At 50.2% G+C, this 21,060-nt stretch overlaps 7 protein-coding genes across 7 annotated transcripts; 5 read left to right on the top strand and 2 right to left on the bottom strand.

The window, feature by feature from the left end:
- Positions 1 to 1,570: 1,570 nt before the first annotated feature.
- On the top strand, positions 1,571 to 2,326 carry Asppvi_003386 (GPI anchored serine-threonine rich protein; the record flags this gene model as incomplete). Its single annotated transcript, XM_043299351.1, has 1 exon — positions 1,571 to 2,326. The coding sequence occupies one exon, from the start codon at positions 1,571 to 1,573 to the stop codon at positions 2,324 to 2,326; it is 756 nt and encodes a 251-aa protein (XP_043155286.1).
- Positions 2,327 to 2,995: 669 nt separating this feature from the next.
- On the top strand, positions 2,996 to 3,413 carry Asppvi_003385 (DUF2462 domain-containing protein; the record flags this gene model as incomplete). The annotated part of the gene is made up of 3 exons (XM_043299350.1): positions 2,996 to 3,042; positions 3,119 to 3,203; positions 3,273 to 3,413. The coding sequence occupies 3 exons, from the start codon at positions 2,996 to 2,998 to the stop codon at positions 3,411 to 3,413; spliced, it is 273 nt and encodes a 90-aa protein (XP_043155285.1).
- Positions 3,414 to 3,722: 309 nt separating this feature from the next.
- Asppvi_003384 (uncharacterized protein) lies at positions 3,723 to 6,400 on the bottom strand (the record flags this gene model as incomplete). Its single annotated transcript, XM_043299349.1, has 5 exons — positions 3,723 to 4,319; positions 4,373 to 4,698; positions 4,752 to 4,860; positions 4,922 to 6,080; positions 6,156 to 6,400. 5 exons carry the CDS (start codon positions 6,398 to 6,400, stop codon positions 3,723 to 3,725), a joined length of 2,436 nt encoding a protein of 811 aa, XP_043155284.1.
- Positions 6,401 to 8,618: 2,218 nt separating this feature from the next.
- Positions 8,619 to 9,788, top strand: Asppvi_003383 (5'/3'-nucleotidase SurE; the record flags this gene model as incomplete). Its single annotated transcript, XM_043299348.1, has 3 exons — positions 8,619 to 8,630; positions 8,744 to 9,645; positions 9,719 to 9,788. The coding sequence occupies 3 exons, from the start codon at positions 8,619 to 8,621 to the stop codon at positions 9,786 to 9,788; spliced, it is 984 nt and encodes a 327-aa protein (XP_043155283.1).
- A 2,945-nt stretch (positions 9,789 to 12,733) lies between these two features.
- Positions 12,734 to 14,313, bottom strand: Asppvi_003382 (DUF5427 domain-containing protein MTC1; the record flags this gene model as incomplete). The annotated part of the gene is made up of 2 exons (XM_043299347.1): positions 12,734 to 13,713; positions 13,770 to 14,313. The coding sequence occupies 2 exons, from the start codon at positions 14,311 to 14,313 to the stop codon at positions 12,734 to 12,736; spliced, it is 1,524 nt and encodes a 507-aa protein (XP_043155282.1).
- Positions 14,314 to 15,549: 1,236 nt separating this feature from the next.
- Positions 15,550 to 16,107, top strand: Asppvi_003381 (carboxymuconolactone decarboxylase family protein; the record flags this gene model as incomplete). The annotated part of the gene is made up of 1 exon (XM_043299346.1): positions 15,550 to 16,107. One exon carries the CDS (start codon positions 15,550 to 15,552, stop codon positions 16,105 to 16,107), a length of 558 nt encoding a protein of 185 aa, XP_043155281.1.
- A 2,119-nt stretch (positions 16,108 to 18,226) lies between these two features.
- Positions 18,227 to 20,428, top strand: Asppvi_003380 (uncharacterized protein; the record flags this gene model as incomplete). Its single annotated transcript, XM_043299345.1, has 1 exon — positions 18,227 to 20,428. One exon carries the CDS (start codon positions 18,227 to 18,229, stop codon positions 20,426 to 20,428), a length of 2,202 nt encoding a protein of 733 aa, XP_043155280.1.
- Positions 20,429 to 21,060: the final 632 nt, after the last annotated feature.

The raw sequence follows: 21,060 nt of genomic DNA, 5'->3' as shown, positions 1-21,060 counted from the left end.
ACGTAGAATGCTAACATGGTCGGGTGGAGGCTCGTTTCCCATAAACTATTGGCCAGAATCCAGGGGTAATAATAGTCCCTTTTTTTGATTGTTTTTGAGCTCTGTCTCGCTGTATTTTTGTTAGTCCTGCGGCCCTGTGGCGTATGTCTCATTTCAATTATACAACATAGGAGTTTTTAGACACACCTAGAAGCCAGACAATCCTTACCCAGTCATCGAAGGATCAAGCTGGATCCATTTGTACGGGAGCAAACCGGATAATATCCGAAGTTTTGATGAAGTAGGAGATACTGAGACCAGGTATCTTCTGAGTATCTACAGGAGTCAGGATTACGTTGAGGTGTCGACTCCTCGTGGAAAAGGAGTACTGGTTTGTATCTCGGAAGATTGTACGAGTACGGAGTAAACGTTGAAAATTGGCACGTTCTTCTTCATCATCGATTCCTCGGATGATTTCAACGTMGGCTCCTGGCGCTCGGCCTTTTGATGCGTACAGCAACCTCCCGTACTGCTCCATCGTCTGTACACCAGAAAGGCTGAACCATTGCAAATTCCGACCGTGAAGCATTATTATCGATCTTCGGAGTATCTATTAGTAGAATCAACCTCCTGCTGGTGTTCCCTATCCCCCACGAGAGGGTGGGTCAAAGTTGATACTAAATCCACATTACAGTTCAGTGTGGCGCCGTGGACTCTTAGTCCTATTTACTAATTAGCATATTCCACTGTTCACGATCACCGTGCTTTCTTTTTATCTGTAGTATCAAAAATAATAGTGCTCATGATTCAGAACATGGACAGAGTTGTGAGATTGTGAGAATCCTTAAAAAAAGAATAGCAATGGCTATGATGACAAAAATGCAATGTGCTGGGAGCATGGGACTGCAATCCTACAGGACCAGAGACCCTACAGGCCTACACAAGCTAACAATTGAACTAAAAACATCTCATCTTAGTTCCACCAGTGATATGGGGATACGAGGATTTGTTCCCGCCCTATTTACCAGGATCACATTTGCCCATTCCTGCCGAGTGTCCATCATTCCACTCGTTGCCCAGCACCAGGACAGGAGTAGCTCAACAGATTGCTTCCCCTTAAAAGCCATTGTTTTCATGAAGTATGTTGTAACACATATTCGACATTGGCATGCTCATTCGACCCACATCCGTAGTATGACCCGCAGATCCGCCCATGATGCCTGATAATGTTCCGTTGGACTGGGCTGAGGCTACTTACTGGCTAGGGTGAATGTGAGGGCCGAGGGCCCCTCCCCTCATCATCCTTGATCCTTCAAGGAGAACACAATCTCAGGCTTAGCTCGAAATGATGCTAGCCTCCTGCTCTTCGAATCTAATTTGAATCCTTGTCTCCCTTGCCCTTCTTCTCCTTCTCTCCTTCTTCTTTCTTTCTTTCTCTCTCCGTCCAAAGCTCTTCACGTCGTTTATTACCTACGACAGCCACTCTTTTAACCCCAGTCATTCATTTCAAATCTTACGAGATTCTTGAACAAGTCGCTCTTTTTGCCTAACATATTCGCCTATCCTCAAGGAAAACGAAAATCAATACAAAATGCGTTTCTTCACCGTTGCTATCTCTGCCCTTGTGGCCATGGCTTCCGCCTACACCCAGCCCGACTACTCCAAGCCTCCTCAGGGCAATGCCATCCTGAAGCCCGGTCTGAACGAGCAGGTTCCTGTCGGCAACCCCTACACCATTACGTGGGATCCCACCACTCAGGGCCCCGTCTCTCTGGTCCTCCTGCGCGGCCCCAGCACCAACGTCGTTCCCCTCTCTACCATCGCTGAGGCGATCCCTAACACTGGTTCCTACTCCTGGACCCCCAGCACCGAGCTCGAGAACGATGTCACCCACTACGGTCTCCTCCTTGTTGTCGAGGGTACTGGTCAGTACCAGTGGTCGACCCAGTTCGGTATCTCCAACCCCGACAAGGCTGTCGAGTCTTCTTCCGCCAGTGTGGCCCCGACAACCCCCGCCGCTTCCAGGATCGAAACCCCCACTCCTGCTCCTGCTAGCTCCGATGTCACCGTCATCGCCACTGAGACCACCACTTGGTGCCCCGAGAGCGAGTCTACCGTCAAGCCCACCACGATCCCCGTTGTCGTCCCCACTGGCGGTCCTTCCATCCCCTCCGGCTCGCCTACTCCTTCTGCCCACGCCAGCAGCACTCTGGTCAGCAAGCCCCACGGCTCCAGCACCCCCTCTGCCACCACTCCGGCTCCTAGCCTCTTCACCGGTGCTGCTGACCGCACCGCTATCAGCTTCGGTGCTGTTGCCGCTGGTGTTCTCGCCGTCCTCGCCTTTTAAATTTCTTCCCTGCTGGGGTCAAACTCCGTTCATGATCTGTAAATTCTTCCGTGGACATAATAATTCTTGACCCTGAGATGCCGAGCTTTCGCTTTTACTTCGTTTGTGTTTCAGCATAGCCTGGAATATATTCTTCGTCTTTTCTTTGTATTCGAGCCTGCCATTGTAATGCGAGTCTGCGCGAATATTGTTAGACGGGATTCTAATGAGATATGGCAAAATATATTGAGCGCATAGACCGAGTCAGCTACCGCAGCGACTGTCATTAGATCTAAAAGCCAATGATCATCTCCACGCTGAGGGTATACTTGTATCGCATACCATTCAAGTCCTACATGCGCTACAAGTCAAAGATACTCGCAGAATCTGTCCTAGTATTGGTAGTCTCCTGAAATACCTAAATCTCCATATCCGCATTCGCACCTATTTACTCGTAAGTACGGAGTACTCCGTCCCCACCCAAAACACCACTATCACCATATCACGTGATAGATAACCCCGATAAGCAATTTTCTCCAGCCCATGCACCGCAGCACCATCCCATCGCCTCGTCCCCAATCTCAAAACAACCCCCTTTGCAATTCCTAGATCATCCGTACTGCTGGCAGTACACATACCCTTCACCTCCACCACAGACCCAGTCTCCACCTCCAGGAAACAAAAACAAAAATGGCCCAAGGCCCCCTAAAGAAAACCAAGCCGAGCACGGCAAAGCGGTACGTGATCTTCCAACTACAACCCACAACCACAAACCACAGGAACCTGACAGTAGCTTACTGACGATGTGATAAGTCCCACGGCGCTAGCTCCCAAGCGAGGACCGCGGCAGATTGCGCCCAAGAAGGCGACGCTGATTAAGCAGCAGAAGATTACAAAGGTTCGTCGTTGGCTGTTACGGTGGAGAGATATTTGTTGGAGAGGGTGCCTGGTGCTGACGGTTGAGTAGAAGCTTACGGCTGGGTTGACGGCGAAGACGGAGAGGAGTTTGGCGCAGAGGGCGGGACATCTTGAGTTGCTTGCTGGGGGGAAGAAGGATAAGAAGGCGGAGAAGGAGAAGGGGAAAGACAAGGGGGGAAAGAAGAATTGAGGTCGATCGATCGATTCGGATAGTGATACGATTAATGAAGTATAGATACCCTGTCTACAGGTGATGTGTTTGGTTGCGTTACTGCGTAGGTAAGCAGATCGGAGGATGATCATAAGTAATCTATATATATCTCATGAAACTTATGTGAAAACGGTATGTACAAAAATGATAAAAATCATCACTCGTAGAGAGGTAAAGACCAGAAATGAAAAACGCTGCATGGGTATCGTTATCAAAACTCCAGTTCCAATCCATCGACAATTTTTTCCAAGCGAGGGTTTGCTTTTTAATCTCTAGGGAAGTCGACACCTAGATCTTCGAGACGCGGTTCGGAACACCGGCTTGCTCAATGAGTTCGCGGCCTCGTTCCATCCAGTTCTTGAATCCATCTTCGCTGGGATCCCAGGGGAAATCGTCCCACACCGCATTTTCAGAATCAGCGTAAGTGGACCAGACGCCCTTGGGCACCTCAGCGGTCGACCACGAAGGAAGCTTCGCCTGCACACAGGTGTAGTAGACATAGAGAATTCGGCAAAGCAGTTCGACCCGATCCTCATAATGCTGCTTCGAGGGGTCGGGCTCGCGGCCGCCATCCCCAAGGCGCTTCCACCAGGACACTCGCCACCGAAGAGAGAGAAGGATATGTCCGAGTTGACTCAGGAAACGCAGGTGTGTCTCTTGAGAGATCTGTTTCCACTTGATGTTGTAAAAGTCCCGTTCAAGCTTCCGGAACCCTTCAACCTCCAGCATGCGGCAGACAATCCGTGACAGCTGCGCCGCTAGCAGAATCTCGCGTTGATCTTCGGGGTTGTGGATGTCCATGGGCTTTTCTTGGCCTCCAGTTTGCAGAGGAACGAAGCTATAGCTGGCACGACTAGGCATGTTGTTCCATTGTGAGAGTAGAGACTAGAAATCAAATCAGTCGAGGATACAAGATAAGGATGGCCTTAGCCACTTACGTAGATATTGTTCATCGGATCGCAGTCTTTGACACAGCTCAGCCAATTCTTGGACTTGTCTTTCGACTCCACTATCCGACGGTCGATGAATTCGAGAAAGGTGGATCGCGAGTTACCATTGTACTCGCTCAATGATTTCAAGAACTTGTACGTCTCTGCCAAGTCCAAAACGTACAGTGATCCCCATGCTTGACTAGCACGGATGTTGAACCGTCCTTGCCGCTCGCTCAGGAATGTCAAAAGGTCATTCAAGTCGAATTTGGATGGAATTTCCATCCGGACCCGACCAGAGCGATCCACGGTTGGGTGGTTGACAGCTCGTTGAGCTAATTGTTGTTAGTCAAAAATGTCCGTTACGATAAGAGGGTCGAGTACGTACAGATATAATTGCATGTTCCATATTCGACAATGTTCGCAAAACAGGCACGCGCACATGGCTGCTCGTGTAGGGTAGGGCGACAAGCGTCGCATGGAGAGCTTCCATCGCACTACAATTGTCAGCTTGCTGTTACACGAGACCGGAACAAGTCCAAGACAGGTGAAACCAACCTTCCGCTTGTTCAAGCGGCACTGAACACAAGTATCCTTATTCTTCCTCCGCAATCCAGCATTGGCCCTGCCAACCATGCTCAAAGGCCCCTTGCGGCGTGCTCCACGAGGCGGAGACACAAAGTCAGCGGAGGCAATGGAACCGCCTTGGCCGTCCTCTTGGACAATCTGCAGTGGTTTCGGCAGATTCTGGTCGATGCTAACGTTTGAGGTACGCTGCTTTCGCTTTCTGACGGTAGCCACCGATTGCAAAGCGAGTGCCTGAGGCCGGCCAGAGGCTCGTTGCGCAGCGGTCGACGAAGCCCTCGATCTGCTAGGAGCAGTCACGAAGAAAGACTCTTGGGGGTTTTCGCTGACCACGAATGCAGTGGCACTCAGCAGTGGCTGCGAGGTCGCAGACGAAGACTCCTCGTTCTGCTCATCCTTCCAAGCACCCTCGTCTTCCAGCTGTCGCTCCGCGAACGCCGGCACATCATCACTCAAGATTGAGTAGGAGCAGTCGTAAACTCCTGAAAGATCACCAGAAACGGAAGAGCTCTCTGACTTGTACTGAAGTGCATCCTGAACTGCTCTGTCATCTTTAGGTAAAGGGCGGTCTTGACAATTTGGCGATAATGAGGCAGGCGAAGTTAGGTTCGTAGGCAGTTGGGATTCGAGGCCCTCAAGCCAGCGCGATTCGAGTGGGCGCAAAGAGCCCTGGAAGCTGCGAGACTGATTGATAATCTGGGTTGGTACCTGCGGTCCCATCTGAGGAACGGAGATGGGTGCTTGCGCCGATGTATTCGAATTGAGATTGGCAGGCGGCTCGGCCCAGGGATCAGCGGCGAATTGAAACGCTTGAGAAAGATTCTGGAACGTCAGGTACTGCTCCGGATGAGCCTCTGAAAATCCTTGTCCGTTGGACAGCTCTCCTCCATCGTCGACGATAACTGTGTTGGTAGAAGTCGCGTCTTTCGTGTAAGGATAGAGCAGAGGCGCGTCCACCGGCACTCCAGCCGCCATTGAGTTGATGAGCTGGAATTGCGGCCATGTTTCGTCAACGTGAAAGTTATCGTCAGTCGAGGAGGGCAAGGTTCTGGGGCTCACGGTCCCGCTGATGGTGCCTTCGATCGCGGCATCCGCGACGCTGAACTTCTCGGGCGATGTGAGACCTGGGTTGCTGCAAGCATATCAAAGATCCGTCAGCTACTTCTATTGCGACCATCGCAGACTGGAGAGGAGACTCTGCGCTAACCTAGGGTCGGAATTATGCCCAAAGACGGACGCGCTGGGCTGATCGTTGGCCAGTGAACCATGTAGAATACCTAGATCCACAATGTCTGCTTCATCCTGATTCGAGTCTGGACTGGCATCCCACTCAAGTTGCTGATCGTAGACGGCGTGTTCCCACGAAGCGATGGAAAAAGCGGTATCGGATTGCCAATTGTCGAGTATTTTGGGGTCAATGCCCGCAGCTGCGCCAGCAGTCCCGCAGTCCATACAGGGGATATACGAAACCGAAGTCGAGGAAGGGAAACGTCGATGACCTCTCGAGTTAACAGTAACTCAAGAGGGATGTGACTTTCTATCCGCCAAGGATTGTTCGGTCGCAGTTGACGAAGCGGGAAGACCTGACTCTTCCCACTGGTGCAAGTGAAGCGCGAAGGGGAATGAGGATGGAGCGCAGTATCTCCAGATCGCCTAGAGACCAACGGAGACAGTCGAGACGTATGATATAAGAGACTGAAGAGCGAGAGCAGTGATTGATGACAATACTAATAAGAATGGTCTGGTGGTGAGGACAGAATGTGATACGGTTGTTGGACAGGGTTGGTTGAATTGATGGTGTTCCCCACCAAAGATTTTGCGGCGATCGGCCTCCGATGTGAAGCTTGCAGCGGGACAGGCTCACTAATAATAATACGATGGCGTGCTTTGATAAGCTACCACTGGCCCAGAACAGAGGGGGATATGAACTATTTGAATCGCCTTGTATATCTGGTTCTGCGGCAGCGTGTCACTGTAATAAAGGGGATACAGGATGGAGCATCACTACTTTTCATGAGAAGGAAGAGGGGTTACAATGTCTCGTTTTAATCCAGGCTTTATGGCCCAAGTCAGCCGTCAGCGATTCTGGAAACCTCCGACGTCCAGGATGACTCTGACTCGAGTACGGAAAGACGGATCGATGCTGCGTAAGAAGGCGGACTATTATTATTATTCTATTTGCCTTGTCTTGAAAAAGTCAAGGGGGCGGAGGGATTGGACCATTGAAAGACACGAAGGTTGAGGACCTGGGCGGGCACGAGGTGGATGGACTCCATGCAGATGGTCAATGGTCAATGGTCAATTTGCCCGGCAGACTCGCTTCAACAGGTGATGGCCATTCGCCAACCTCTGGGCGTTGCAAGTCTTTCTTGAACTTACTGGGTTTTACTTTCCTGAAGGGCTCTCCTCTGTGCAGTCCGCGGAACCCAAATAATCAGTTAAACGATGGGTGACTGGCTCAGGGGCATTACGTACCAGTGTGTCAAAATTCCAGGGCGCACTGAGGGCCAAACCTAAGCTCCCGTTCCTTGTTCCAACTCTGATACTCTTGCGGATGGACCGGATTACGCGACATAATCATCTCATCAAAACCTGATACGGAAAAGGGTTGCCCGATAGCCGTTCCCTCTTGCTCTTTTGTCTCTGGTGCAGATTTAGCTTCTGGCTCTGGTATGTCGGGTTTCGTGGTTGAGTTGATTTGAGCCATTCTTATGCATCTTCTAGAAGTATATTATTAATGATAGTATTTCTGTCCATCCTGAAGCAGGTGGTCTACAAGTTTTCTATACTACCTATTATTATCTAATACAAGCATTCAAGATGATAATGAGGAGCCTCTGCAGAATTGCCTTTTGACTCTACTCCATATATGGATCCCGATGCCACGCTGTCTTTAAATGTATATTTGTGTAGACCGGAGACCCTGGATGTGCATAAAGACCCGTAAGACTACTATTAGACTAGTTAGTGCACTAGAACTTTATAAATCTGCATACAATTTGACCATTCTTGCTTCTATCAATCCTTCATCAGGATAACTCCATGATCGAGTCAGACATGACTTCAACGTCGGGTCTTGCACATGAGCAGCTGACCATTTTCTTTTCTTTTACTAATATGTAGCGGAATATCCGAGGGAAACCAGATTCCTCTGCGCTGCAATTTGTCCGTCTTCACCGCAGCCTCTTTTTGGTTGCCATGAGGTTGCGTCATGTCATGTTTCGTACAGTATATTACCTTTTCCGCCGCCTTGGTGTCAACCAAATATTAACGATACTAAAGTATAGTACATGATATGACAATCTTTCGTTACGAAAATGACCGATGTTGATAACGTTCTCCTAAGCACAACTTCCGGACCCCCGCAGCGCAAAGCAGCTTCACCGTAGCCAGATTGGAGGTTCCCCGGTATGTTTTCGGTAGTCGGGATAGGTTGAGAAGGCTCTCCAGGGCTCAATCATTACCGAGCGCAATGACTCTTATAAAGACTATCTCCTCCAGTGTCAAATCGAGGGCGCCGTAGAAAAGATAACCATCATATCCGCCCGTGGGGGGTCGTTCAACACTTCTCCGCATCACATTCCAGCCAAAGAACGCCGTTTCGGCTAACTGGATAAAGGACGCTGCTCCGCAGGATCTTTCAGCGCTCAAGGTATTATTGGCAATCAGCATGCATATATTGGTAAGTTACCTTGCTCTTTCTGTATCACCTTGCGCTCAATACCCATTGGCGCATGGAGATTGGCAAGTCACCAAAAGAAAAGAAACAATATACTCATGTGATCATCATCCCAGGTTGTCAATGACGACGGTCCGCCCTCGCGGCGCCTGTCTCCATACATCCGCCCATTTGTCGATGCTCTGCAGGCCGCCGGCCATCAGGTCTCCGTCGCAATTCCAGCGAGATCTCGGTCCTGGATCGGCAAAGCACACATCATCGAAGCCGCGCTAGAAGCGACATATGTGCTCCCAGACGCCTTCCGGGAAGACGGAACATGGGACGAGGCGTACGAGACACCCGACGAGAACGAGTCGAATCGCGAATGGGTCGTCATCACCAACGGCACACCCGCCAGCTGTACCCAACTAGGCTTGTTTAACCTTTTCGCCGACCGAGGCCCCATTGATCTCGTGATATCGGGCCCCAACCACGGTCGCAACGCTTCAACGATCTACAATCTCTCCTCGGGGACCGTCGGCGGCGCTCTGGAAGCCGCTATCTGCGGGAAGCGCGGTATCGCCATCTCCTTCGGCAGTAAGGACGAGCAGCCGATCGAAGTCATCCGCGCCGCGGCCAGGCTCGCCGTGCGCGTCGTCAACCACCTGTACCAGAACTGGGACGAGCGTGTCGAACTGTATAATCTGAATGTGCCAATGCGTGCGGACGTGGAAACCAGACCTGTCCGCTATACTCGCACTCTACCCTACTACTGGTCGAAAGGCTGTCTCTACGCCGAAGTGACCCAGGCCAACGGCCATTCCACGCCGGGGTTGACGAATGGAAACTCGAACCACTCAGATGAAAAGGCCGAGAAACTGAGTAACGGCTCGGCCACAAAAGCTGTGAATGGGTTCGGCGGCTCGCACCTTAAGAAACGCAATTTCGCCTGGTCGGCGGAATTGTCCGAGATGAAGAAAGCTCTGCAGGCAAGCGAGGAGGGAACTGACGCGCATACCGTTCTGAATGGAAGTACTAGGTGAGCATTCTCTATCATTTTCCGTTCATTGAACCGTACACCCCGTTTGCAAGAAGCTGACTGCCGAATACAGTGTTACTCCCCTTACCGCAAACTTCTCGCATGTTTCTGGTCTTGACGGACCCTTGGAACTTGATGACTGATTGACTCATGAACATGAAAAGCTAGATGATAGATAGATAGATACCCGCAAAGGTTTATTTTTTGTTCTTGCATTATCAGCACTTGGCGATTTGATTAACCTTGTTCAAGAACCAGTAGACGTTGGTCCCTCCTAGACCTCGACATAAAAGAATTCGATGGGTAACCTACCTTATTTCTTTCTTAGTTGCTTCAGCCCGCTGAATCCGACATGAGGCGGGAGGGTGACCATATCAAATGCTCGTTTGCTGGTCTGCGAAAGCCGTACATCAACAAATTGTCAATCTACACAGGCTACGCTGCACGTAGTCAAAGGTTACTTTGTATAGACATCCATATGAAGGAGGAACATGTTCTCATTGCAACTACCTACACTACAAAAGCTAACTAAGCAGAGAAGTAAATACAAAGTGAGCTCGTCTTAGCTTCGCCAGGATGGCTACTAGACTCCAGCACCACGGTGAGGTGCGAGCTCGTCGCTGGAGGCCTGCCATCGGTTCCTCGAGGATCCAGATGAACAGGCACCTACTGGCCAGGTAGGATTTTGAAGTCCCCTCAGTTCCCACAGCATTGTTACTTTGACCCCCAGAACCCCTCAGTGCCCCCGGCGTTGTTACTTTGACCCCCAGAACTGCTCAATTCCCACAGGTTTGTAAGTTTGACCCCAAGAACCCCTCAGCTGCTCCATTAGTATCCAGAACTCGGCGGAATCCAAAGGCGGTTTGCTTGCTGTGTAGATGAGTAGGTTAGACTCTGGGTGTTACCCCTATAAGCCCCCGTTAGGAGGGCCACACTCTGTCCTGGAGATGAGAGGGAACAAGTCAGCAACGAAAGTCATCACAAGAGCAACTTGGAAAAACAAAAGGAAGACTCACTGGCATGTCAAAGAAGACGAAACATCGGGAATGGGAAAGTCTTAGTCGGATTGTCCGAGTGACTGTCGATGTTAGCAAGGCGAGAGAGAAGAAAATAGAGAACGAAGACATGAGTGGGAGAAGATGCGTACCTGTACCCATATTCCTCCTCGAGCAGTGCCGTATGGCTGTATCCCACCATTGGACGTCTCCGTTAAATGGCTGCAAGTACAGCCGGGTCTTGCTGACTGCTGGGATAGCGCAAGCCTCCATAGCAACACTTTTCTCGAGGGAAGAACTTCCCCTTTTCTTCGAGCAGTGCCGTATGACTTTGTCCCACCAGTGGACGTCTCCAGTGGCTGCAGTATACAGCTGACGCTGCAGGGACTGCTGGGAAACAACAAGTCTTCATAGCAACACATCAAGAAGGAAAGGCCGATGATCGCAACTAGGACAAGTCAGCAGAGGTGGACTTGTATTAGACTTGCGCCTGGTGAGGAAGAAAAGAAGAAGAAGAGAAGGGAAGAAGGGGAGAGGAGGAGGTATAAATAATGCGAGGTGCAGTGGCTAGCTCGCTTACAGTCTGGAAGGTATTCACTGAATTCATTCACTATGATGCGTATGTACTGGAAAATCCGGTTCGCTTCAGGCAGAAATCCCTGCTTCTCTGGCTCAGTGACTCAGAGCAGCTGTAATGTGTGGTTCATAGTGAATACTTGCAGAAATGAATACTTCTAACTGATTCTATGTTAATTTTCTGCGTCTACGGCAGTCTCGACGTTTCAGGAAGGTCCGGATACGCAATGACGCCTGTCCCAGTCGAAGAGTCATCCCCTGTCCAGCAACGATACTGGCTCTCATCCACGGTGGGATGGCGAGTCACTCTACAAACTCTGTGGCAGCAATGTGTTTCTGTCTTCGAAGTGGTGGTTGGTCGAAATGGAAGATTCCAGCCCTATATTGTCCTCGTACCCACGTCAGATGTATGACTGTGAATAGAACACAACAGTTCTATTCTGATATTATCTTCAAGGACCGGGTAGCATTCACTGATCAGACAACGCCGGTCTCTCGAAAAGTAGAGTATCAAAAGAAAAAGAGACAAAAATAACACTCATAGAATAGAGCGTTCATCGATCCCAAATATCCCGCCTCAGGCACTCAAGATACGATGTCATACCTCTTCCTCTATGGGATACAGACCTTGAGCTACATAATAGCTACTAAACTATATGCTGTACTGGTTCCACTGTATAGGGTACTTTATGTTGTTGTCCGTTACAAGAGACTCTCAACGAGCCACATAAGTGCACCGAAGGCAACTGTATTGTAATAAATGATGTTGCTAGGAGAAATCAATATCTTCGTTTTCTGCTTTCAGCACGGCTTTTATGAGTAACCCTCGATGGAATACCATTTGAGGGAGTTGGATGATCCTAACTCGCTGCTCTTATACTGCTACAGTCCTCGATTTTTCCTTCTGCCGCACACGAGCTTTGAAATGTCTTTGCGGTTGCACCTAGCACAACTCCTGTGGCGTATCGAACTGCTTGGAGTGCCTGGTTACGCGATTGAGAGGGTTCATGATACAGCGGCTTGTATGGATAGATGGGTAATGGCACGTTTCGGAGATCGATATGTTATGAACTCTAGTTTGGCGAGTATGCCTTCAGGTATAAACCACCATCTTCTCGTGGATACCTTTTCCAAGGCAACAAGACAAACTGGGTGGACTGTGAGCCCTCGGTCCTCGTGAACTCAAAGCATGGATATCTCGAGGTATAGTGATTGTTATCGCCGGCTCACTTAGAGAAACATGGGTTTGAGACTGGTAGACAACATATAGCTTCAGGTTCATAGGCAACTTGAACCAAGCGAGAGTGAAATTTTAAAGAAATAGCTATGCTAGGAGAATATGTCTCAAATCCACGCGCCGGGAAACGTGCTGCAAAGCTGCTCTGCTCATGAATCATCAAGCACGGTCAGAAAATTGCGAGGACTTGGTATAGCGGATAATGGTATGAACATATTAAATCACACATGAACTGTGAAACGGCATATTAATAGTATGAAACGAAACAGCCGACGCTGAACTAGAGCGCTCTTGCAGCTTCTCCTGCCCCACTCTCTACGACAGTTGCCTGTTCAGCTCGCATCTTGCCCTTACCGGGACCCCCCTCACCAACGCCCATTCTCCGAGCCACGTAACGCTGTGCAACAACTCCTATGGCTAATGCCAAAGATTCTTCAAGCCATTCCGCCACCCATTCGCGGGGATCGACAGCCCCGCTGGCAACAATCTCAGCAATATCCTCCGGGACGGTCGTGCGCGGTACCTTCGCGTCCTCCACGTTGAGGTCTGCGGCAGCCGGGGCCTCGGCATCCAGCCAATCGATCCACTTTTGGGGAATTGTCTGGGAGATAGTATGGAAGGCAATGCCATGGACGGGGTCATGGAGGTAAAGGGCGAATGCGACCTCCTCTTCTGTCGCCTCGGGAACGTCAACCACCCCAGGAGGGGTCGCCATCTCCGTCGTCGGGCCGGCCTGGAAAAGCTCCGTTGATGAGGTCTGACTGATGGCTTGGATAGCTAGGAATATGTCGCTGCTCCGAACCGGGTTGGATTCGCTCAAGTCCTGAGTTGCTTGTTTCGCAGCTTCTTCAACTCCGCCCCTCGAGGCAAAATACTCGGTGGCATATGATTCTGCGCTCGCCCGAGCAAGCTTGGTGGCCTCCACGATGCCTCGGACGGCCGAGATACTGCGCGGAGTTCCAGGTGTGACAGTGCGCCACCACGGGCCATCTTGCCAGCCTGCGGCGGAGAATGAGGTTCCAAGGTCAAGTCCGCGTTTCGGGGCGGATTCCTGACCGCGTTGGATGACAAGGAGGTCTCCGCCTTCGACCTGTGCCATTACGCGCGAAAAAACGGAGTAAACAATAGGGTCGATAGCGGGGTATCCGGAGATATCGTGAGTGACATGAATTTGGAGCCGTTCATGAGAGGAAATTGGAGGCGCAATGGTGTGAAGCAGAGATGTAAATGTAGGCAGGGCCTTGTTCTTGAGCTCGCCACCTAGAAAGTTATGATTAGCACGAATCAAATGAAGGAAACTAAAACTGTCCACATACCTAGATCTCTGAGAGCTCCAACATTTCCTCGCACTTGCTGCGCCCACTTCTGGGCCTCCTCGTTCTGCTGAATCTCTTTGACTGCAGCCTCGGCTTGCTTCATAGCAGCAGTGGCTGTTGCAAAAATACCTCCCCACCATCCTCCACCTCCGCTGGCAGGAGCCTCCTGCGCCTTTGGCTTCCCAGGCTCTGATGGTTGTGTAGTTGTTGGCTTGTTTCCAGCGCGGGCTGACCGAACACTCTCCCCAGACTTACGAGAAGCCAGCTTGTCTTCGCTAGATCGAGGTGTAGCTACTGCTGCTGGCTTGGGTGATTTGGCGGCTGGTCTAGGCTCGTTCGTTGAAAGTCGTGGAGTGCCAGGCCCGCTGCTTGGGCGCTGCGAAGCTAGATTGTCCAGCTCGGCCAGGATATCTTGTTCCGACTGTGTGGTAGTGGATGCAGCTGTCGGCTTCGATGGCTGCTTCTCCGTCGTCGAGTCGATGCCGAGGTCGTCGAATTGGGCGAGGAGCTCATCGCTCGTAGGTTTCGCGCCTTTTGGAGGCATTGTCCTTACGGTGTGCGTGTATCTGGAACGTAAGAATGCCGAGATAGATATCAGGAGAAAGGGTGGTCGGAGCTTATGGGGGGCATTAATGTTCAGGCGGTGGGGAACTTGATGACCTGCGCCAAGGAGCGTTAGCGTGTTGTCTGGAGCAACTCGATCTATGAACTATGAAATTTGGATGCCTCTTTCTGTTGTCAACCGCAACCTGTTGATTTGAGACTACAGTAACAATGGTCGAACGATGATGAGCCGCTGGCTGAGGTTCATTAAGCGACTAAAAATTTAAATTCTGAGCGATACTGTTTACTGAACACATGTTTAGGCTCCCTATAGTCGTTAAATATATACTTCAGCTTGGGTCATCGCGTCTCAAATAAACTCTCGGATTGGTCACAGTTTCAAAACCCTGTCTCATGCGACCTGAAGGCCTCCTCTTCACCTTCGTTATACTAGGTCAATAAATTTTTAGCTGTTAAGCCTCTACGCTGTACGGAAAAGCACGGATCCACCCCGCAATGTCCTGCGAAAGCCAGCCAGCACCGATGGGAATGGCATTTGTGAGTTGGAAAATCCGCCGAGAAGATAATCTGACTCGAAAGCCTTACAAAAGAAAGCTTCAGATATGGTGAGCTCGTTGTCCAGGTTTCGAGTCACAGCTCGCGCCATGAGAAAAATTCAGCATCCGTACGGCGACGCGGGAGGATTCCGACGAATCATCCTGCCTGAAGTGATCAAAATACAGCTAGAGACTATAGAACAACTGCTCTGCATCAGACGCTCCCGCTCAATCCTTGTAATAATTGAACATACACAGAGGACCCCCTACTGACAGGTTGGTTGCTCTTCGACGATCCGCGGCTTCCCCAAGGGTACTTACTTCGTGCAGTGATACAATCGCATCGTTCCCCGCGGCGGGGCCCCTTCCAATGGATTGATCTGTGGGGTCATCCAATACATAAATAGCGTGGTTCCCCATATTCAGACTGCGCGAAACCCCTGACTCATTGAGCGTATATAACAAAAAGGGGGCTCAGGCCTTGGAAGTTCGAGGTTGCGCAGAATCAATTGCGTTCATAGCTTTTCATTTCATCCCTAAGGTACGTCTACCGCATCAGATTTGTGGTATGATGACTCACGGCGTACCCCGTAGACCTTCGAAAGTGGATTGAAGTCATTTGCTGCGCGAGCTGTGACTTACTGAAGTCTGACCACGTTCTTGAAGTCGACAATCTCACCATGCGTCTTCCTTACGTCTCTGACCCTCCCCCTACTAGCACTCCGGAAGAGGCGGAGATCCTCGCTCGTGTCAGAGCCAGACGTGCCCCTGGGAGCCTCTTACCACTTGATCGCGCACTTCTTCACTCGTATCCTGTGGCAGATGGATGGAATTCATTTATTGGGGCAATCCGAACAAAAACTACCTTGTCCACGATAATCAAGGAACTTATCATCTGCCGTGTGGCTGTTCTGAATGGAGCCTGGTTTGAATGGGAACACCACGCACCTTTGTTGGAAGAAGGGGGACTTAGTGACGAGGGAATGCATGTTGTTCGTGATATCCATGCAGATATTTCGCTGAAAATTGAAGAGAAGATCCTGAGTCCGGCTGAAGGAGCCGTTCTGAAGTACACGGATGCCATGACAAAGACAGTCACTGTTCCCGAGGAAGTGTTCCAGGAGCTGAAGGGGTTTTTCAATGAGAGGGAAATCGTCGAGATAACGACAACATCGGCTGCGTACAACTGTGTCAGCCGATTTCTTGTTGCCCTGAATGTGGGGGAGAAGAATCCTTAAATGTCAAATATGCATTTTCCATCCACTCAAAGTGCTCCAAAGGACATCGCCATTCCCCTGCACTTGCAATATGTGACACTACTGAGCATTTGATCATGCTTTCTGGATTCCAACAACTCCTTACTGTCTGAAAAGTCAGGCGAGGACATTAATCTGGAGATAACACGTATTTGTCAGCTGAATAGAATATGCATGACTCTTCCTGCGCCTGTTACGAATCCTATACAGCCCAGACACGTGAGACTCATACAGAGTTTTCTGTCAAGAATGGCGATGCCACATATAACTTGCTGCTTAGTGCAAGATCTCAAGAGCAAATAGGCTGAGAGTAGGTGTCGTAGAATGGCCGCGCTGTGTTTGTCAAATTTATGCTAGATGATCCATCTCATCAAACAATGGGAGCATTTCTACCATAACCCATTCTCAATTGTTTTGACTTCGAATAGACCAATGTAAGTTAACGACGAGTGCACTGTAATCATCACACAGAATATTTATTATAACGACAGACCTGGGAGCTATCGACATAGATCCCCGCTTATTCCTCCAACATGGAAATATCCCCTAGCCTCTATGCTATCTTCTCTAGGATGTTCCTCGTCTAGAAACGGTATAATCAAGGCCAGAGGCGAATGATGTCAAGCAACAGGCATTACAGCTCAGTACGGATAAAAAATACCGACTCTATGCCTTCAGGTAGAATCGACCCAATGATGAAAGCTACATGAAAGGATATTGAGACAACGTCAATAGTCTGAATATCAAACCTAGATCAAATTTGAATATAGAATCTGTATTACCCGCCCAAGTTATCATGATCTTAATTTTATCAGTGCATAGTTTGCATTCAACACAGGCAGAGTGGTACATAGGGTCTACTACCCAAGTAGGTACCTCTACTTGGAAATCCACCATGGTACGGTACCAATGTATGGTAAGGTAATACCAAAATCGACTACTGAAAGTACACCAGCTTAAATGCTAATCATTGGCTGTCAGATCTACCCAACCGCCTGGCCGTTCACTTCCGGATTGGCCCAGAGGCACAATTTTGCGGATAAAGTGGGCCTCCTGTATGGTAAAGCAGGTACACAGCCAAATTACCTACCAACTTTACTTTGAGATAACAACACCTTTTTCGGGCTCTACAGAACTCTTCGAATTTCATTCACTACTACATGCCCGTCATCTGCTACATATCCCTCCCCAAGTTTCGAGTACTTTTGGACTCATTCATTGACTGATGTATGGTGTCCAGTGCTGCTAGCTTCTCTCTTCCTCTACCCTTTTTTCCCATCCCTTCTCCTTTCTCCTTTTCCTTACATTGAACACCATAGTAAAATCTCCTACTACCACACTGGATGCCAGCTTCCATGAGCAGCTTCACGAAAAACGCCACAATCTGCTTTCTCAATATTTAATATCTTCAAATCTGCACATTATCATTTTCATTCAATTATTTCTCCAGATTCAGCGTGCCTTGCAGACTGACTTCTGCGCTTACTTTGGCCTCTACTGTTGCTGAACTATCTACGTACTTTCCTGCCTATTATCCCTGTCAGACTCTCGCGACAAGACAGCCCTTTCGTCAAAGCAGTCCATCGCTGTTGAGACTCCTTGCTCTGCTGAGTCTATGCTCGAATAATTTATCCGAATAATCACTATTAATTCGGATTGTTCTGACAGACTGTTTCTGCTTTCTTAAGGTATGTATGTGGCTGTCGTGTGTTCCACACCACTCTTCCTGGTTTATCCGTCAGAGCCTGCAAAGCCCCATCCTCTCATTTCAGCAATTCTTTAAAATTTCGAATCATCAATATCCATATCGACTCTCAACTTATTTATTCTGCTTCTCATAACACATCTGCATCTGTCTTCTCTTCTCACCTTCATACTGTGGCGGCTCCCTGGATCGCACAGCAGTCCCGAAGTACTGTTGGCGTCTTGGCATTTCCCAAGCGAACTTTTTCCTTTTCGGAGTGCATTTGACTGACTGAATGTTTAGATACCAAATTTGGGAAAAAGAATTCAATTCCCTGTTTCTCAGTTTTCATCAAATTCCCTTATCTATCTACTTCAGATTTGTTCATCCTTCTGGAGTATCCTTCACCGAGCAGGTATGGCTCCTGTCGCCCAGAGCGATATTGAGATGAACAACCAGTCGGACATGGCCAGCCAGGCCTCGTCTCTTCGCCGACAATTCTCCGAGCCACTCTCTGCTCACTCAACTTCAACCCAAACATCCCAATCGCCTTCTTCTTTGACTCATAAGTCCAAATGCTACCTCTGTGGGGAATATTTCAATACCTCTAAGTCACCAAACGATGTATCTTTTACTCTCAAAGAGCACATTGTTGCCGCACACCCGCAAAGTGCCAAGAGATACTCTCTTAGTGCCGCAAAGGAACATACCCCAAATGGGCAACTTCACACCGATCGCGAGCTCACTGAAGATGCAGCAGCATCTGGAGTTGACGATGTCGAGGCTGAAGACACAGGTGAAGCTGAAGAGACAGAAGTAATCCGAACATATGACACCGGCCCTGACGGCGAGTTCGACGAAGCGATGTCTGGTCTCTCTACTCCCATTCGACTCGATGGCTTCTCTCGTGGACAAACTTCCATCATTGAGCAGCGTGTTTATAAACTTTGGAATATCAACGATGTCTCCAAGTTCTCGGAGGACTTTGAGGACAGAGTTGACGACATCGAATACACCTGGGATACAGTATTTCGCAATCCCAAGCGTGGCACGAAGCGTGACGCGTCTGACCTACCGGAGCGCGTCAATCCTTATAAAAAGACAAAAGTCGCGAAAGGAGAATTTCTCGAAATTACACCTCTTGAGAACATCCTATCCCAGCTCCGTGATCCAGAGTATCGCTCTATCGAGGAGCTCTATGCGATCACTGAGAATGTACATCTCACTTTGAAGACATGGCAAGATGAATATCTAGCCATCGACAGGCTCTACAGGCTTGCAACTCGACAGCAAGGCAAGCCCGGTGCGGACCCGAGGAAGTTAGAGAACCCCACTGTTTTCGAGAGTCAAAGGGAAGCAATGCTGTACGGTTATAAGTATGACCCCAAAGCTCCGGGCGGCATCCAGGACCCCTTCGATCAGGGTGGCTTCATGCCGACTGCCGCCCAGACCGCCAAAATCAGAGCCAAGGGCGACCCCAACCCTGATGGATGGCCAATAATCCACAAATTTGGCATCCCGTACGTGCCGATGTTACCGAAACCACCAGCCCAGTCAACCGTCGCAAAGAACACGCGCCGACGTAAAGCAGCGGAATTGGAAGCAGCTAGCCAAGAAATCGAGACGGATGACGCTTTCTTCGGGACGCCTGTGCCTGCTGAGGATCAAGAAGACTCTATGCCACCAGCGAAGCGGCGAACTCGCCAACGCCGCACGGCGCTTGAGGTGGAGCAAACACAAGACAATACACCCGTTCCCTCTGCCCCCTCTTCTCCTGCTCCTACAACTGCTGCTACCCGTGGTGTCGGTCGCGGACGGGGCCGAGGCCGTGGGCGAGGTGCCGCCCGCGCTCCTTCCCGGGCCGTTTCGGAAACGCCACAGCCAGCGGCGAACGCAGCTCCAGCTCGAGGACGAGGCCGGGAGACCAAAGTCGTGGCGTCAGTGCCACATCCTGTACCGTTGCAGGCCCGGCCTCCTTCCAACTCCTCTGGGACATTGTCTCAACTGGCGCCAATCGAGCCGGCGCGTAATGGAGCCCAAGCGGCTGTCTCTCCTGCAATCACTCCAGCGAGAAGCGCGGAAGCCAATGAATCCATGGACCCAGCTGAGCTGGCTCGGCGAGAAAAGATCGCTAATGCCAAGAACCCCCGGCGCACGGAGGCCATGCTCAACCACTGGGCCCGGTTCAACCGGGAGGGCCGAATCCGCAAACCCAAACGGTCCAAGTCCCAGGTTGCGGCGGATCGCGCGGCAGAGGCCGCTAAGAAGGCCGCGGAGGCCCAGAAACCCGTGATTAAGAAACCCAAGTCCCGCACTCCAGGCCCTGTGAGCTCGCAAGTCGACGGGGCCATTGCCCCCGCACCGGCTGTGCAGCCTGTGTCGCTCCCTCTGCCCACTGGTCCCCCCGGACTAGCGCCTATGCCTACAGTCCGGTCGATGGCTTCTCCGTATGCGCCCATAGATCCTCGAGGCGTCGCATCTTTCCCCCCAGGTCCTCCGGGACCGTTTCAGCAGCCTCCTGCGCCGGTGCCTTACCGCACCCCGTACCCAGGTTACTACAGCCCATACGGGGCGTCGACAGCTGGAATCCCGCCACCAGGCCACGCGCGACCCGCATGAGCAGGCATATTCTTGTCGGTCCCTCCGGCTTTTACTTCGCGCTTCGTCCCGCGCCCCGGATAGCCAATCCACCCCTTCCTCGTCGCTATATGATGGATTTACCGTCGATCATTCTGGAATAAATCCAGCAATTTGGAAAGAGACGATGTGTGATTGTGTCGAAGGGTTTGGTGCTGTCTATGCCTCCGTATACACAGCTTTCTTCACCGCAGACAAGTTTGTGCAAAGCACCCACATCTGCAGTTCCCCACGTTTTTTCTCTTGTATTATCTACAACTCTTATGGCGAACCTCCGACCAGTGGAGTGCACCTCTCATTGTTCAGCATTTTCTCTCGGAAACACATTGTATGTTTGGCATGTTATTTTTGAGCGAAGGTGCCAGGGATTTGGTTGAACCATGTACATGCTGTTCCGCTTGTTCTTGTACTACTGGCCACGCTGGTCGAGAGGCTCTGTACAAATATACAAATAATGTATTGGGAACCACCTGCTCTCTGATTTCGACTTTGATGGGGGCAAAGGGCATCGTTTTGCATAAGGTATCTTTCCCCTTAATGTCAAAGTTATGAAGTTCCTTGTTCCATGTGCTCCTGGTTAAAGTCACTACATACAAAAAAATGTAAATGAAATT

The sequence above is a fragment of the Aspergillus pseudoviridinutans genome (genome assembly GCF_018340605.1).
Source record: "Aspergillus pseudoviridinutans IFM 55266 DNA, scaffold_2, whole genome shotgun sequence".
Classification (NCBI taxonomy): domain Eukaryota; kingdom Fungi; phylum Ascomycota; class Eurotiomycetes; order Eurotiales; family Aspergillaceae; genus Aspergillus; species Aspergillus pseudoviridinutans.
The sequence above is the reverse complement of the archived record's forward strand: the minus strand, read 5'-3'. Positions and strand labels throughout refer to the sequence as shown.